The following is a 19,145-nucleotide window of genomic DNA, read 5'->3' on the forward strand; positions in this document are numbered from 1 at the left end:
GTCCAGGAAAAGTTCCCCAGATTCCCTATCTCAAAAACAAGCGCAAGTTGGGTCCTAGTGGCTCATGCCTATAATTCTAGCTACTCAGGATGCTGAGATCTAAGGACCAAAGTTCAAAGTCAACCTAGTGAAGAAAGTACCTAAGACTCTTACCTCCAATTAGCCACCAGAAAACAGGATGCAGACCTGTGGCTAAAAGTGGTAGAGCTCTAGACTTGAGAGAAGGAGCTCAGGGACAGAGCCCAGGCCCTGAGTTCAAGCCCCATGACCAACAAAAACAAAAGAAACAAAAAACAAAAGCCTCTATTTGTTACTTCTTTACACAGACCCTTCCTGACTGCTGCTTCTAATAAAAATAGGACTATCATCCTCTACCCATTAACTCTAATTCATATTCTTTGCAAAGCTCTTAATTCCAGGATACAAAATTATTTGCTATATATTTCCCCTAAACAATTATAAGTAAAAGGTAGAGCTTCAGTAAAAATAGTAAATTATATTGAATGAGGAATGAACAAAATAAATATTAAATGGCTTGAAGAACGAAAGCTAGTAACATACCAATATACTGATTTTGCATAAAACTCAATATTATCAGAAAAATCTCCAATTTCATCTTTGGCAATACTCTCCAACCAATCTACCACCAGCTAGGAGAAAAGAAAAAGATTAATATTACTATAAAATCTATTTATATTTTACATAGGAGGTTTAGATCTGAGGATCATGGCTCAAAGCCAACCCAGGCAGACAAATCTGAGATATTCTTAGCTCTAATTAACAAAAATATGTAAGTGGGGGTATGGCTCAAGTGTAGACTGCCAAGTGAAAAAGTTAAGTGAGAGTTCAAGTCCCAGTTCTGACACATATACAAAAGTTTCTGATTGCAAAGATACAAGTAACTGTTTTTCCAAGCACTATTTTTACTTTTTGAGACAAGTAAATAATACGGAAAAAGAATAAAATTTTCTACAGAAACAATGCAATTGTTAACAGGTTATTCCTGGAAATACTAGAGATGTTATTAAAACAAAACAAAAGCAAAACAAAAAACAACAACCAGGATTCCAACTTCCTTTTAATTACAATGAAAGAAACAACAAGAAAGAGTTTTAAATTAAACTGTCTTCAGGAGCTGGGAATGTGCCTTAGCAGTAGAGTGCTTGCCTAGCATGCATGAAGCCCTGGGTTCGATTCCTCAGTACCACATAAACAGAAAAAGCTGAAAGTGGTGCAGTGGCTCAAGAGATAGAGTGCTAGCCTTGAGCAAAAAAGAAGCCAAGGACAGTGCTCAGGCCCTGACTCCAAGCCCCAGAACTGGCAAAATAATAATTAATAATAATAAAATTGTCTTCAGTATTTTATACTATTCACCTTTTCTCCATGTTTCTTACAAAATAGTAAAACTCTTAGTCATACCTGACTTTGTCGTACAAGGGAATCTCTCTGAAACAATGCTTCCACAACTGTTTTCTCACTGGCGTTAACAGCCTGTAATAATAATTATTTGAAGAAAGGAAGATCTGAGAATATTATTTCAACAGACAGACAAAAGCTAATTTGAAGTGCATTTATTTATTTATACACATATACTTTATACTTAGCAAATGTACATATTCATCCTTAAAATTTTTAAACAAAATTCAAACTGCTACCATAATTTGGAGCTGTTCCTATTTGATTTTATTATTTTTTAACTGATAAGCTGTTATACTTGGATTTAAAACATGCTATTTCTATAGAAATAATGTCTTAAGGAAAAAATAAACACAAAATAAATGGGAACACCTAAAACTATAATATACATTATATGGTTTTGTAGCATTATGTCCTTGTATGAAAATGGAACAATGAAACCTACTGAAGTTGTTTTAAGAAGGAGGAGTGAAATGAGGAGAGTGATAGAGGAAGGTTAATCTGGATCAAGTTCACATATATACAAATGTCACAATGAAACCTTCCTTGTTCAACTAATGTATGCTAAATAAAATACATAGGAATATTTATTGTTCCTTTTTGGACTCTATATTGTAGCTTTAAACATGCACTACTTCTGAAATCAAAAAAAGTTAAAAATTGAGGGTTAGGGTAGGAGGGGGAAAATAAGGGAGAATGACTGAAGAGGTGACATTGATCAAGATGCATTGAACTCATAACCTGACTTATGGAACTGTAACCTATTTATACAACTTAATAGAAAAAAAAATTGAGCCCCAAAAGGCATCTGTCTATTTTTGATTGATTTTTATGGGCATATTTTTATGAAGACCTGAAAGAACAAGTAATTCCCATGTTCTTCAACAAAATACAAAAAAAAGATAAACATTTCTAAACTTGTTCTGGAGAGATGGTACACTAAGATGACATGAGGATAAATTATAAAACAAAACTAAAACAAGTAACAAACCACAGTAAAAAAAAAAATCACAAACACATACTTAGGAAAATCCTAAAAAAAAAAAACCAAAACTCTCCAACTCTTAGCAAATTAGGAAGAAAATCTTTATTCTAGTAATAATTGATTAGAAAATAGAAAATCCATTCATAGAAAGATGCACTAAGAATTTTAAAAAGCACCATGAGTATATAAAAAGATATATGGAAAAATGTATGGTTAGGATATAGGCTAAAGTATTATGTTAAATAATCAGAGGGATATAAAAAGATGCTACATTTACTCTCTAATACTCTAATAAATCAGTATTTTATTATTTTATAAGATTGTATCTTTTATGTAGTTTACTTTTTAACGCAAAAACTCAAGATAGTGTGAAATATCAAATTTTGCTACTAAAACTTTGTTTTAAGCATCTATGAGAAAATATTAACACAAAACTTACAGTAATTGCAAACATATTTTCATCTTCTAATGAAGACTGTATTCTGTCTCTGTGGAAAAACAACAAAAATGAAAAAGCCTTATTGTACATGAATGTACAAATGTAACCTTTTAAGCTACTATATTTTAATCTGGCCTAAAAAATGAGTTTCTAATTAACTTAATTTTAAAATAAGGAAATAATTTTTATTTTTATTTAATTTTTATTTCTACATAACTGCAATAGATACATAGCCACAGAATTTTAAAATAATAATGTACAAAATATGCTCAAGACTTTACATTTAAAAATAAAGAAATCTCTAAATAAGAGATGTAACTTGTTTATATATTGAAGATGAGATACAAGAGAGGTATCAATTTACCACAAATCATTTGACATAACTCTTATAACAAACCCAGAAATATTTTTGTAGGAATGATTTAAAATCTATATGGAAAAGCAATAATTGTAACATTGAGTTTGATATTTGCATTTGAAATTTGTATTCATTGTCTAGTTAATCATGATAAGTTCAACAGCGTCAGGTTTGGTTTTGTTTTTTTGCCAGTCCTGGGGCTTGAACTCAGGGCCTGGGCACTGTCCCGGCTTCTTTTTGCTCAAAGCTAGCACTCTGCCACTTGAGCCACAGCACCACTTCTGGCTTTCTCCTCTTTATGTGGTACTGAGGAATCGAACCCAGGGCTTCAAACATGCAAGGTGAGCACTCTACCACTAAGCCATATTCCCAGCCCTCAGGTTTGTTTTTATATCCATCAAATACTTCCAACTTGAGGTTTCAGAGCTTTACTTTGACCAGGGAACCTGTGGCTCTATGCTCATATTTATACTTTATATATAAGACACTAGTAAATACCTGATTGACACATGAACACAACTGGAATTTACTAAATATACACTGCAAGGCTTTTAAGATACCTGCTAGTGGATTTACCTTTTTCATGCATTTTCACTTGTCAAATATATATATATATATATATAATTTTTTTCAGTGTTTTTTTTTCATTAGCTGAGCAACAGAATGTGAATCAATGTCAGAACGTGATCTGACAGACAACTCTGGTGAACTTTTTCTTTTGTGGTGGTACTTGGAACTGATCCAGTGCTTTATACAAGCTTGGTCAGGGCCCTACAATTTAAGCTATGTCCTGAGCCCATTTGTTTTTGAGATATAGTCTTGCTAATTTTGCTCAGGCTGTTAGCATGAATCATTGAACTTGCAATGATTTTTCTTGCCTCTCTGCCTGCTAAGTAGTTGAGGGCACAAGCATGCACCAACATACCTGGTAGTTAACTTGTTTCAAATTTTCATTTCATAAAGTTAATCTTTGCGGTTTTATTTTTTAAATCTTTATCCTCTCCTAAACAATGCTATTATTTTAGCACTTTCCTTAAATTTTTACTTATACTTACTACCCTTTTTTTTTTTAAAAAATAAAGACAAGCTCTTAATACTTATACACAGTGAGACCAAAAGAGAACTGTCTTAGGAGAAAAGCACCAAATAGTAAGACTCAAACACCTCTTTATATGTGCATAAAATAATATTCAGACTGAAAAGAACTCCAAAGATAAGGAAACAAAGGATCTCTTCTTAATTTTTCTTATCATTTTTAGATGACTCAATGTTCTTTACCTCACATATGGTATATACACATGCAAACCTGAGGGAAGCTAGGAGGAGGGTACAGAATGAGTGGAAAGTGGGTGAAAAATACAACAGAGAGGCTCAATAGCAGGGCTCAACAGCTGCAATGGACACTGAGGAAAGTTAACTAAGCAACTCAAAATGATGGGAGGGAGGAAATGAGACAGAAAGAGGGAACAGAGGATACTATGCAAAAGGAAAGAAATGTACATATCACCTGATCTGGAAAAAAAAGTTTTATTTATTTTTAATGTTTGTAGAGTTCATAAGCTTTGTAGATCAGAATAATGATGTTCATCATTAGGAAGGTTAAAATGTGTACTATGAAATATATGTAGTTAATCTCAATAAAGAAGAAAAAAAAAGACAGGCTCTTATTATATAGGTGATGAACTTAAGAACACTCTGCCTTAGCCTCCCAACTTCTGGGGTTATAGGCAGGTGTTACTTTACTCAGTTACATATCCAATATTTGGTAGTTACTAGCTTTATGAGCTTACAGCCCCTTCTCTAGTAACTTAATTCTTCCCAACTCAAGTACTACAAATAAAAGCTTCAAAATGAGCAAACTCTACCAAATACATTGTGTCCTAACTTTTAAATCAATTAGCCTCTTAATCTGTTACCCATATTTCTATACTTTACCTATACAAAGAAGCCAGCAGCCTCCATGTGACCATCTCCTGCTGAAGAAGCCAGAGCATACTGGCTGTTTTTGAAAACTTCTGCAGTCCAGGAGTTGCTCGGCTCACTATTTTACCCAATATGTTCACCTAAAATAAAAACACCAATGTGAAAAGGCTAAAGTTCTACAATTTTTGAGTGGCTTCTTTATGATTTTTATCTACAAGGTGCTAAAGGGTTTGTGATGACAAACATAGAACGGTATGTATATACTGATAGAGCACCAGAAGTTTTAATACCCTAAAAATACCCTAAATACCTTAATACCCTAAAAATCCTCAATCCTCAGTGCTCCACCAATCAATCCTTCCTTCTTCATTAACCCCTAGCAACAACCAATCTTTTCACTATCACCCTAGTTTTAGAATGTCATATACTGGGAAATATACCTTTTCTGATCGGCTTCTCTCATATGTCAATATGTATTTAAGGGTCATTTGTGTCTCCTCATAGTTAGCTGTTTTTTTTTTTTCCAAGCACTGAATAATATTTCATTTTCTGTATGTACTTCACGTTATTCATTCATCAATAAAGGAACATTTTGGTTGTATCCAAGTTTTCATTTGCTTGTCAATGCTGATGTTTGAACTCAGGGCCTTTCACTTTCTAGGCTGGTATAATACAGCTAATAATACCTCCAGCACCACCCCCCCTTTTTTTTTCTTTACTGGTTATATTGAGGCTAGGCTCTTGCTTCCTGCTTGGTGTGTGCCCCAGCCATGATCTGCCTACTATAACTTCCCATCACCATTGGGATGACAGGCTTAAGCTATCGCATCCAGCTTCCCTTTACGGGAACCAAGTTTCAGACTATTCTGCCTTGTTTAGCCTGGTATCCTCACCCTCCCAATCTCAGCCGCATACATAATTTGGATGACAGGTGCATGTCACTATGTCCAGCTATGGGTTAAGAAGGGGTCTCAGAACTTTTTTGCTGGGGTGGCTTCTAAGCATGATCTTTTTGTTCTCAGCCTCCCAATTAGCTAGGATTGATTATAGGCCAACTGGTAGTCAATAATGTAGTGCAATTACTTTACCTGACTACAACAAATATTTTCATATTCTTCCACAAGGTCAAAAACTGTAGTTGAAGAGTGCTTCAGAAAGGACTGTAGGAAGTCAGAAAACATACTCATGGATGCTGAAACAGGAGGAAGGAAAGGGGCATAGAAAAATCATGTTACTTACAAGTAATTCTGTCGGCTTGAAAACACAAATACAAGATTTTTATTCAGACATGTATTTTAAGAGATTGATGCACTACCTACTACATTGAGTTAACTCATACATGCATTAAAAATGCAAACATAAAATTTACCATTTTAACCATTGTTTAGCAATACAGTTCAGCTGCATTAAGTATATTCATGTTTTGTTCTTTATATCACCAACATCCATCTTCAGAACCTATTAAATAGTAATTCTCTATCTTGTACTTCTATCTGTGGCAACTATCCAACTTTGTGTCTATAAGCTTGACAAAGTACTCCTCATAAACAGGATACTGCAGTCTTTTTGTGATTCCTGACTTCACCCAGTGTAGTGTTTAAAGCCTTGTCCATATTGTAGCTTTATGTCAGAATGTCCTTTCTTTTTGGCTGAATAATATTCTACTGTATGTATAAACCAGTTTTCCTCCACTCACCTATCCTTAGGACACTAGGTTGCTACCACTTTTGGGCTGACATGAATAATACTGCTGTCTGGGTATATAAACATTTCTTTGAGGTTCTGCTTAGAATTCTTTTGGGTATATAACCAGGAGTAGAAAGGAGTAGAATTCCTGAATTATGTATTAAGCTTTTTTTCTTAAGGCCTGAGACCAGGACTCAAACTTGGTACCTGACACTTCTGCTCACTGGCTAGTGCTCTAGCAACTCAGCCACACCTCCAACCCCATGTGCTAATCTTATTTTTAACTTGTTGAGAAACTTACATGCTGTTTTCCAACAACCGCTGGAATTTCCACAACTTTACATTCATAGCAACAGCACACAATCATTGACAACAGTTGTTATGATTATAATAATGTTGAATAAATTTTCATATGCCTTTATCTTCTTTGGAAAAATGACTATATTCAAGCCCTTTGCCTATTTATTAACTAAGGTGATGATTTGCTTTGTTATAAAAGTTCTTTATGTTTTGGACAAATTTCTTATCATATTATTATATGGTTAGCAAATATTTTCTTCTACTCAAGTGCCTTTTCACATTACAGACTGTATCCTTTAATGTACACAAGTAATCCAGTATATCTAGTTTTAATTTTGTTACCTGCCAGCTTTTTTTTTTTTTTTGTACCTCCTATTTTTGTCTGGGGCTAGTTCCAGACTGTAATCCTACCTTCTGTGTCACTGGGAATTTAACCATGTACAGCCATGCCCAGTTTGTTCTTTGTGATAGTGTCTTGCTGTTTTTGGTCTGGGCTGGCCTCAAACTATAATCCTTCCATCTTGGCTTACTAAGTAGCTGGGATTTCAGTGTAAGTCACCATCACTGGCTAGTTAGCCAAGAGATATTAAGCAAGCAAATTAATGTCTTTGAGCAGCCATTTCCTTTCCTCTGAAGTGGGAATAATTATCTATCTATAACTATCTAATGGACCACAGTAAGGATTACATGAGGTGATACTTGCACAATGGAAAGGACCCTACCACTCATCTATGAGCTTATGTTGATGGCAAAATGATGAAGAATCTATGTAATAGGTGTAGGTACAGACACTTAAAAGATGGTGTCTTTCAAGGTTACAATACTATCTGATAAAAGAGTAATTGGTGCCCATGCCAAACAATGAAAAAACAATTCATATCAACTGTGTGAGATTACAATTAAACCTAAAGAGAAAGAGAAGCTCTTTCAAAGGAATTAAATAGAAATCTTAGATCTAATATTCTAACCTGCTGTTATTTATATTAAAAGATAAAATGGCAAGATACTGTTCCAACTAAGAACTAAGTCATAGCTCTCAATTTCCTAGGGACAGCTGTGACCGTAACTAATCACCTCAGTGACAAATACAGATGGAAGATATAAAACATGAGAGGAAAATGGTGATATTCAAGTCAAGGAGACAGGCCTTAAAGGTCTAGTCTCTACAATTTTGAAAAAATAAATTTGTCATATCCATCAAACAGACAAAGATACATATTATAATGATATTCAAGGATAGCAAGCAATAGTTTCCTTGATCACGAAAATCTCCAATCCAGCTTACCAGCTTCTCCAGGGTCATCTTCACGTAACATAACAGCACTGAGATTTACATCCTCAGTTATGTTGTGGGCTTCCATGTTTGTGAAGAGCCCTAGCCGCTGTGATGAGAATGCAGCTGCCCAGTTGCTGTCATCCAGATTAGTTACCTTAATAAGCACAGAAAAGTGATAGTTGTTGTCACTGGGTAAGAAAATACCTTAATGCTGAATAAGGTTTTTAAAAAAATATTAAGGCTCAATGCTTTAAAATAAAATTAAAGGCTTTTAAATTATTTTTTAACTACTCCATAAATTTGAAAAAAAAAACAATGAATACTATTTTTGGAAAAAAATGGTGCTGGTGCCTACTAAGCATGAGGCCCTCAGTTCAAACCCCAGGATGGCCAAAAAAACAAAACAGCCAGGCTTTGGTGGCTCATGTTGTAGCTACTGAGGAAGCTGAGATCTAAGCATTGCAGTTTGAAGTCAGCCTTGGCAGGAAAGTCTATGAGACTACATCTCTAACAAACTACCCCCCCAAAAGCCAAAAATGGAGCTGTGGCTCAAGTGGTAGAACGCTAGTCTTGAGCAAAAGACGCTCAGGGACAGCGCCAAGGCTCTGAATTCAAGACCCAGGACTGGCAAAAAACAAAACCCACTGATATTAATAGGTAAAATGCAGTTGCACCTTTAAGTTCATTTCAATTTTTCACTTTTTGGGAACTACATAGGAAGGGTGACCTAGCTGCTTCAATAAATGAATTGTAATGAGAAAGAAGAATGACAGTGTAATCTTAGCTACACAGAGGCTGAGATCTGAAGGATTGAATTTCAAGGCCAGCCTGGGCAGAAATAAACTAGACTCCATCTCCAAAAAAATAACTAGTAAAAGCAGGGCTGGGAGTGTAATTCAAGTGGTAGAATGTTACTTGGAGCTAGAAATGTAGATTGCTGATAGTGTGTTTGTTTAACATGCACAAGGCCCTGGGCTCAACTCTAGCACTACAGAAAAGAAAATTAACCTTCTAGAACAAGGAGATGCTTTAACAGCAAATTTACCCTTCAGAAAGTACCTCAGACAATTTCATATTTACATAAAAATCTCTGTGCCTACTTGAGAAAGCACAATACCAAGGTCAAGAGAATTGCTTTTCGAGGCAAGCACTCTTGCCACTAGGCCATATCCCCAGCCCCGAGAGAATTGCTTTTCTTTTGGTTCAGAAACTAAATGTGTCATAATACTCTACAATGGTTATAAAATTCTTCTGCTTCCTTCTCAGACACAATGCTCTCTCTTTTTGAGGCAAGCACTCTACCACTAGGCCACATTCCCAGCCCAATGTTCTCTCTCTCTCTCTTTTTTTTTTTTTTGCCAGTCCTGGGCCTTGAACTCAGTGCCTGAGCACTATCCCTGGCTTCTTTTTGCTCAAGGCTAGCACTCTGCCACTTGAGCCACAGTGCCATTTCTGGCCATTTTCTATATATGTGGTGCTGAGGAATTGAACCCAGGGCTTCCTGTATATGAGGCAAGCATTCTTGCCACTAGGCCATATTCCCAGCCCCTCTCATTTTCTATTGGGGTATTTTACATACCTAGGCAAAGCCATTTGGAATTGCAGCTTCACATTCTTCCTGTTCTTTTTAATGCTGTACCATAAAAAGCATCTAGTCTACATTTCCCAAAAAGTTCTTTTGAGAAAGAAACCCTAATCCAGTCAAATTCTCCTTCTCTACTCTGACAACAGAGATCATATCTGTGATCAAATGTTTGTGTGGTTTTCCCTTCACAAGCAATCAACCCAGCAGCAGACACAGGCAAGTGTCCTTTAACCAATTCAGTTCTGATGCTATTGACCATGACATCCCTTAAATACAGCATCTCTCTTCCTTATGATACTCTTCATTTACCATCTATCTGTAATATTCTTCTATTTACTCTTTGTGTTTCAAACCGGAGCTCAGAGTTTATAGCAAACAATTCCTGAGTGTATTTCATTTGGTCAGCAAACTGCCAGAATAGAGTATTTCCCCTGTATTTACATTCTGCTGCTGACAGTTTCACCTGTGACAAGAGATACTTAAAGCTTTCAGTTTTCCAATTGTATATTCAATTATGCCAGTCCATACAACCTGCTTTCTTTTGTACCAGTCCTGGTGCTTCAATTAAGGGCCTGAGCACTGTCCCTGGACTTTTTTTTTTCCACTTAAGGATAGCACTTTAGCCACAGATGTACTTTTGGCTTTTTAGGGGGGAGGGGGTGGGGTGCTTAATTGGAGCTTAAGAGTTTTCATGGATTTTCCTGCCTGGGCTGGCTTCAAACCACAATCCTCAGATCTCAATCTCTTCAGTAGTTAGGATTATAAGCATGAGCCATCAGCACCAGGTTCTGGTTTTTTTTATGATATCAATTTTCATGACAAGACTTTCAGGCAAAATATCAAAAAGGAGAAATTTTTAGCCTTAATGGTATACATACCATGGACAGATTGCCCAAGAACCCAGAAGACTGTGTAAGCCGTGGAGACCTTCCTCCCGTTCCAAGAATGCAGGAAACATCTGGATGCCTTAGTAAGTTTCGGTTCAGTGGAGTAGCTACAATGATAAGTTTGTAAAAAACAAAACCAAAAACAAAACCCACCTAGGTGCGTGAACAGTAATCATCAAAACAAAGCAATAAACATACTTTTCAATTATTTATATTCATTTTTTTGCCAGTCCTGAGGCTTGGAACTCAGGGCCAGGGCACTGTCCCTGGCTTCTTTTTGCTCAAGGCTAGCACTCTACCATTTGGGCCACAACACCACTTCTGGCCTTTTCTGTTTATGTGGTGCTGAGGAATTGAACTCAGGGCTTCATGCATGCTAGGCAAGCACTCTACAACTAAGCCACATTCCCAGCCCCTATTTATATTCTTAACAAATAGATATTCTGGGGCTGGGGATATGGCCTAGTGGCAAGAGTGCCTGCCTCATATACATGAGGCCCTGGGTTTGATTCCCCAGCACCACATATACAGAAAATGGCCAGAAGTGGCGCTGTGGCTCAAGTGGCAGAGTGCTAGCCTTGAGCAAAAAGAAGCCAGGGACAGTGCTCAGGCCCTGAGTCCAAGCCCCAGGACTGGCCAAAACAAAAAAAAAAAAACCACAAAAAAACAAATAGACATTCTAAATGCTAACATTTTCTTAATATGAAGAATTAGTTTATTTTCCTAAATTTGAACTTTTGGTATTATTGAGTCTATTATGAAAAATTTTACTACAAACAGGTTTCATTATATCACTGGGAAGTTAAAAAAATGAAAATATATGGGCTGGGGATATAGCCTAGTGGCAAGAGTGCCTGCCTCAGATACACGAGGCCCTAGGTTGGATTCCCCAGCACCACATATACAGAAAACGGCCAGAAGCGGCGCTGTGGCTCAAGTGGCAGAGTGCTAGCCTTGAGCGGGAAGAAGCCAGGGACAGTGCTCAGGCCCTGAGTCCAAGGCCCAGGACTGGCCAAAAAAAAAAAAGAAAAAGAAAAGAAAATATAGAGGTTAATGGGTCTTTCATTCGTACTCTAGTTTTATAAAGTATACTGTGGCTGTGCAGTGTAGTAGGCTTATGCTACAGTCAGACTATTAGTTGAATCTTAGTTCCATTATTTTAGATAAGGGAGCTTATTACCCATATTGACTTTCTTTTCCTCCTCCTCCTCCTCCTCCTCTTCCTCCTCCTCCTCCTCCTCCTCCTCCTCCTCCTCCTCCTCCTCCTCTTCTTCCTCCTCCTTCTCCTCCCCCTTCTTTCCCCCCCTCCCCCACTGGTCCTCAGGGCCTGAGCTCTGTCCTCTGACCCTCTCTGTGCTCAAGACTAGTGCTCTGTCACTTAAGCCACAGCACCAGTTCTGGCTTTTGTTTTTGTGGTAGTGAGGTATAGAACCCAGGGCTTCATGAATGCCAGGCAATCACTCCACCACTAAGCCACATTCCCAGTCATGCCGTACCCCCCCCCCCCCCAATGACTTTCAACTCTTGAACTCTCACTTTTGGTAAAACAGAGGTAACAATGCTTATGTCACAGCTACTAATTATTTATGTGATATATAATGCCTTGTTCATGGCAGAAGTTGAACAAATAACTAATCATTAGTGCTTGTTTTTAATACTGTAACCAAATATTTATTGTATACACAATAAAAGCTAGCTGCTATTATACCTACTATTATTAAATGTTATAAAAAAAAAACAGAAAAAAAAACCTTACAAGGCTGTCGAAATGAGCTGGGAGTGCGAGGAATGATCTGGCTTCTTGGAGTAATATTGCCAAAATTTTCATCTTGGGAAGCTCGAACTTTAGAAGGAGTTAAGAAAAGTTTTCCACACAGAGAAGAGATTGTTAAAGTTAGAATGAACTATGATGATGTACACACGTGCACATTTGCTACTTGCTCTTTTGCATTCTTTAGGTCAATAGTTGCTTTTTTATTTCTCACTGTTCAGATTTATAGGCTTTAGTTTTCTTCTTGAGGACAGATTTAAAAATGAGTTCAGCTTAATAAAGCATTTTAATCAACAATAAAAAAAGAATGAACTCAAATTTTTATATAAAATATGTGAATACATTTCTTGAGAGCAAGGTATTTTATGGCAACTAATTCCCTCTACCATTAAAGTTTCTACATGTCAGTTTTAGATAGCTACACATTGACCTAAGAGTTCTGTCAGATTTCAAATAAAAAAAATAGATTTTTAGTAGACATAAACTAGAATCTGTAAAACAGAATGCCTGTCTTTCAGAGCAATGTATCTTAATCTCATCATACTTCATTGAGATTATATTTACCAAAGAAATTATCTGTGGAGTAAACAATATTTATTTCAACAGTATTTTATCATAGTTAATTTTTAATATCTAATAAAAAGAGCACCAATTTAAAGCATGCTGCACATTTGTGAGTCTTCAAATGCAAGGATACTTAAAACTCTTTTTTGAGCACTCTGCTTTCGAGCTGTCCGTGTCACTTCTGCCTCCCGGATCACAGGGGATGACATCTCTCCGAAGCTACTCCTAGAACAATATTATTAGGTTGTTTTATGTAACATTTGCAAAGAAATTTATCATCATGATTGGAACAAAGGACCCTGGCTCAGAAAAAGATATAGTTATACCAACAGACCAACAGTTATACCGACAGTCTTGGAGATATTTATTTATCTTACATTTTGTGAGCCAAGCACTCTACCACTAGGCCATATTCCCAGCCCTTATCTTATATTTTGTCAAGAACGCCTTCCTGGCTCCAAATAAATGCTGCTTACTCTTCAAAGTCTCACCCAAATATCACACAGACTTCCTCTCTGGCCTACACATTCAAATTCCTATTTCCTACCAATGTTAACAATGCCACTCTAGAGGTTCAGCTCTGCATTTAGACTCAATTATGACTCCATATACATATATATCAGACACACATCTTACACATGTGAATGTTTCTTCTATCAAAGCATACATTTGCATATTTATTTCTTGTCCACCTGGTGAATACCTACTTACTCATCAGCCAGCTTTATGGAGGCTGGAGATAATGTGGCTCCAAGTTGGCAACTTGGTTTTTCTGCTTATTAGCCTCCTTACTTTTGTCTACTGATGATGAATGTACAGCTCCTCACAGGACTGTTTTAAAGATTAAATAAGGTATCTCCGTAAGGCATTTCAATGTTTTTAACATTAATTATGTACTATTATTATTACTCAAAAACCAGCTTAGAAAGTCACTTTGTTTGAGAGGTTATCCTGAAACCACCCGCGACAAGGAGAGACTTACAGCTTCATTTCTTTTCCCCGCGGTGGGTACATAGCGTTTACCGCTTTACACTGTTTGGCTGAATCCTCCACTACAAAATGCATTTCCCGAAGCAAGAACCCTTAATAATTCAGGTGGCTAGTACAATCGTAAGAATAACTTAGTTATCTACTATTAGCACTTCTAATTTAAAATTTAAAAAAGGTCTGGGCTTATCATAGTGAATTTCACTAATATGTACGGTGAGTATGCATTATGTCTGCTCACCACCTACCCCGCCCACCTCTGGAAGGTACAATGTTGGGTGCGAGCATCTGCCAGACTACACAGTTACAGTGGGAGCGGGAGGTCATCGTTACCCGCGTCCCCCGATCCCCCCACGCCCGGGCCTTTCCTGACAGCCTTCAATTTAGCTCCAGGCCCACGAAAAGAAGCCGAAGCCGTCTAGGCGGCCCCAGGATTTTCTCATCGGCTTCCTCTGAAAATAGGGTTTTATCTATTTAATTTTTCCAACAGGCAAGAAGCACAGAACCTCGGGCGGGCCCCTGCTGTCACCATTAGGTCTTACCTGTCCATGGCTAGGACCTTCTCCACCTAGAATCTCTCTAGCCTGGCTCCAGCTTAGCCGCCGCGTTTCAGCCTTCCCGCTCTCCGGAAGCAAAACCTTTTAGCCCGGAAGTACGTGCTTGCTAAACCAGCCCCTAAAGAAAAGTGTCGGGGAGGAGAAACAATGTTCCTATCTGGAACAGGCTGAACTTCCGCCCCGAGTCCCAAGCCCCGGGAGGCGCAGGCGCGAAATGATGTCAGCGCGTGTCTGGGCGGAGCCGGATTGGGGCGGGGCCTGGGGTCGAGGGGGCGGGGCCTGGTTCCATTTAGCATTGGTACGCAGCTGCCGCTGTGCCTTGCTAGCTTGTGTGGACCGGGGTTCAGGCCTTCAGGGAAAGTAGTAATATTGGCAATCTGTAACAATACCAGTCTTTCTGGACTTGGACTTCAGACTTGTGAGCTGTGTTCCACACCTGCGGGACCTCCGTCTCTGGGCACTCATTTCTTTGAGTTGTAGCATTACTCCAATGTCGTTTTTGAAATTGTTTCCAGTTGTCCTATTTCCTGGTGTTCCCCCCCCCCCCCCCATGGAGTACGAGATTATTTGTCTTCAAAAGTAGAAAAGCAGGGCTGGGGATATGGCCTAGTGGCAAGAGCCTGCCTCGTATACATGAGGCCATGGGTTCGATTCCCCAGCACCACATATACAGAAAACGGCCAGAAGTGGCACTGTGGCTCAAGTGGCAGAGTGCTAGCCTTGAGCAAAAGGAAGCCAGGGACAGTGCTCAGGCCCTGAGTCCAAGGCCCAGGACTGGCAAAAAAAAAAAAAAGTAGAAAAGCAGCTGGGTGCTGGTGGCTCATGCCTGTAATCCTAGCTATTCAGGTGGCTGAGATCTAAGGATCGCAGTTGGAAGCCAGCCCAGGCAGGAAACAAAAAAAGCCAGAGGTGCCTTGAGTAAAAGAAGTTCTGTCAGAGACAAAGCTCAGGCTCCGAGGTCAAGCCTCAGAACTTGCACTAGATATCTAGATAGATAGATGGATAGAAAAACAAGCATAAAAGTGATAGAATTTCCCCATATTTCAAACTTCTGCCTAGGCAAAAGCAATTTACAATTTATCTTTTGGTCCTGCTGCAATAAGTCAATATTTTGTTTTCTTCCTGGGTTTCAGGTGGAAACAAGAACATCTGTTGAAGCTTGGCTTTAGGTATTTGCAGTCTGCACCAATTCTGGGAAACTGTTCTCAGGAAAACTGTCTACTATTAGACAACGTGGCACATGTGCAGATCCCTTCTTTGAAGGAGAGAAATAACAGTGACTATATCACAGAGTTGTTATGGGATTTTTAAAAAAAGTTAATTCACTCTGTACATAGTAAATAATCAAAGTGTTCAGTTTTTCCCTATCAACAACCTTGAGGAGTCACACCTTGATGTTCTGTCATCCTTCTCCTTTTCTAATTTCTTCTTCTTTCTTCCTTTCTTTCTTTCTTTTTTTTTTTTTTTTTGCCAGTCCTGGGGCTTAGACTCAGGGCTTGAGCACTTTCCCTGGCTTCTTTTTGCTCAAGGCTAGCACTCTACCACTTGTGCCACAGCACCACTTCCAGCTTTTTCTGTTTATGTGGTGCTGGGGAATTGAACCCAGGGCTTCGTGCATATTAGGCAAGCACTCTACCACTAAGCCACATTCCCAGCCCTTCTAATTTCTTTGTATGAAGTATGATTGTTCTTATGGGAAGTGAAATGTAGTTCAAATGAGTTTTCTCAGAGCCAGACAAATTGATTCCACCTGCAAACCAGTGCTTCAGGTTCTTACCACGTATTCCCCAGCAATTGAATTCCATGTTTTCTTTTACTTGAAGTATAGTGTACCAAAAGTACCAAAAGGCAGACAATAAGGGACAGCAGGCTGGGATGAAAACGGATTCTTTCTGTGTCCCATTAGAGCACATTGTTGGAATGTGAGGCTCAGCCCTGAAGGCTGGAATCTGAGGCTCATGTTTCAAAACCAGCCCAGGTAGACACTCCAATAGACTCTTATCTCTGGTAAACAACAAAAATTGGAAATAGAGGTGTGACTCAAGTGGTAGAGCCCCAGTTGTGAGTGACAAAGCTAAGTGGGAGAGCAAGACCCTAAGTTTAACCCAACAAGCCCCCCCTCAAAAAGGAAGAAATATTGTTCTTTGACACTTTGGAAACGAGGATAATATATTCTTCTTCCTAATATCATTTAATATTTATGATAGAATACCATGACTAGCAAATACAAATCCCCCTCCCCAAATGCTCAAATAATTTCCCTTATAATTGTCCCCTCCAATATAGGAACCAACGTAATACACTAATCATGTTGATTTTTTTTTTTAATGGTGATGGTACTGGGGCTTAAACTCAGAGCCTCATGCTTTTGCTTGGCTTTTCTATGCAGGTCTGGTACTCTACCTCTTAAGCTACACATTCATTTCCAACTTTTTGGTGTTTATTGAAGACAAGAATCTCTTAGATATGTCAGCTTGGGCTGGCTTTGAACCACAATCTTCAAATCTCAACCTTTTGAGTAGCTAGGATTACAGGCATGACCACCAGTGCCTGGGAATGCTTTGTTCTTCTTAAGATTTGAATAGCTGGGTGCTTGTGGCTCGTGCCTGTAATCCTAGCTACTCAAAGAGGCTGAGATCTGAAGATTCAAAGCCTGCTGAGGTAGAAAAGTCCTTGTGAGACTCTTACCTCCAATTAACCACTCAAAAATCAAAAGTGGCATTGTGGCTCAAAGTGGTAGAGCACTAGCTTTGAGTGGAAGAGCTCAGGGAAAGCACCTAGGCCCCAAGTTAAGCCCCCTCCTCCCAACAAAAAAGGTTGGAATATTCCCTTCCTCTCTCCCTTCCATTTTCCCTTTGGTTTTGTTAGGATCAATCCCAGGACCTCCTGCATACTAGGTAAGTAGTTTACCATGGAGCTAACACCTCTGCCCTATTGACATTTTCAAGAATTTGTATTTGTAGAAAGTATCTCAATTTCTATTAATCTGATTGTTTCTACATGATAACAATTTAAAAACATTTAAGTTACATCTATGGCGACAAGGGCAGGAAAATTATATAGATGTCACTGAGTATTTCTTAAGTTATGTTGGCACAGGAGTTCAGTTTGTTTCCAAATCTGCTAAAGTCCCTCCCTCCTTAAACTTCCTCCAAAAGAATTCTTCTTTCAGCAATTGTTCCTTTCTAGGGGTAGTCTTTACTTTCCCCTTTCCTTTTAGGCTAACTTCTATAGCTAAATTGTAAACAGCTAATAGCAGTTTTCTTAATGTCAGTTCAATATATGTATTTCACACAGAGAGCTAAGAAAAGATGCATAAACAAAGAGGAAAACATGAAAGAATCCCCACAATTTCATTATGTGAATACAATTAATTCTACAAGCTATATTCATCAACGATCACCCCATTTGAACCAGGTGTTGGTGGCTCCTTCCTGTAATTCTAGATAATCAGGAGGTTGAGATTCGAGGTTTGAAGTTAGTCCAAGCAGGAGGGTCCAAGCGACTCTTATCTGCAATTAATCAGCAAAAGGCCAAAATTGGAGTTGTGACTCAAGTGGTAGAGTTCTCATCTTGAGCAACTGAGTTCAAACCCCAGTACCAGCACCCCCCCTCAAAAAAATCCAATCATCCAGTTTAGTTACCTTAGTGTGAGAGCACATACTTACAGCAAGATTAAAAAAAACACAAATGTTAAAATAAATGTAAAAACAAACTCACTAAATCCAGATAACCTGCAGAATTATTAAGACATTATTTTATACCATTGTAGTTTTGGAAGGGAAGGTAGTATGGAGGAAGGAACTCCAGGCTTCACATTTGCTAGGCACTTGAGCCAGAGCCTTATTCCTTTCTGCAATTTTAGTTTGTTTTTCAGGTAGGATCTTACACTATTGCCTGAACTGGCTTTGGACCTTAAGCTTCCTGTTTGCCTCCTAAGAAGCTGGGACTGCAGCATACATTATCATATCCAACTGTGGTGACTTTTTATGTAATAATAGATAATTGGAATAAGTAAAATTATACTATACACTATTTAATAACCTACTTGTCCAATTAATAAACATGCTTTCATATAAAATTATCTATACTAATGATAATATAGCCAAACATTTTGAGAATAGCATTCTTTTTCCTTTCTATTTCAATTTATAACAAATGTGGCCTAATTTATTCTGACTTCAATCTTTACTGCTAAACAGAAACTGTTCTAAACAAAGTTTCCAATAGTGTCTTTGCCAGGAAGTTTATTTTTCACTTCTCATCATGTCTGTAATGTTTGACACAACTTACCACTCTCTTCCTACCTCTTCTCCTGGCCCTGCATGCCATAATTTTATTTGTGGGCTTTTCCTTGACCATGCAGGCTTTTCTTGGTTGGACCCGGTGGGCTTTAGAAACCTGCACTTCC

General features: G+C 38.1%; 1 protein-coding gene across 2 annotated transcripts in view; it reads right to left on the minus strand.

Annotated features, from left to right (window-relative positions):
- Nup107 (nucleoporin 107) overlaps positions 1-14,809 on the minus strand; it is a 38,912-nt gene extending 24,103 nt beyond the window's left edge. The window contains exons 1-10 of one of the 2 annotated variants that reach the window (XM_048359972.1): positions 14,720-14,809; positions 13,324-13,415; positions 12,612-12,692; positions 10,847-10,962; positions 8,393-8,537; positions 6,210-6,313; positions 5,134-5,261; positions 2,841-2,889; positions 1,420-1,491; positions 562-650 (exon numbers count right to left, since the gene is read on the minus strand). In XM_048359972.1, the coding sequence (XP_048215929.1) occupies positions 562-650; positions 1,420-1,491; positions 2,841-2,889; positions 5,134-5,261; positions 6,210-6,313; positions 8,393-8,537; positions 10,847-10,962; positions 12,612-12,692; positions 13,324-13,415; positions 14,720-14,727 (884 nt within the window). In that variant the 5' untranslated portion in view covers positions 14,728-14,809. Of the gene's footprint in view, positions 1-561; positions 651-1,419; positions 1,492-2,840; positions 2,890-5,133; positions 5,262-6,209; positions 6,314-8,392; positions 8,538-10,846; positions 10,963-12,611; positions 12,699-13,323; positions 13,416-14,719 lie in introns of both variants that reach the window. The other variant, XM_048359965.1, reaches the window with a different exon arrangement.
- Between the last annotated feature and the right edge of the window lie 4,336 nt (positions 14,810-19,145).

Source organism: Perognathus longimembris, chromosome 1 (genome assembly GCF_023159225.1).
Source record: "Perognathus longimembris pacificus isolate PPM17 chromosome 1, ASM2315922v1, whole genome shotgun sequence".
Lineage (NCBI taxonomy): Eukaryota > Metazoa > Chordata > Mammalia > Rodentia > Heteromyidae > Perognathus > Perognathus longimembris.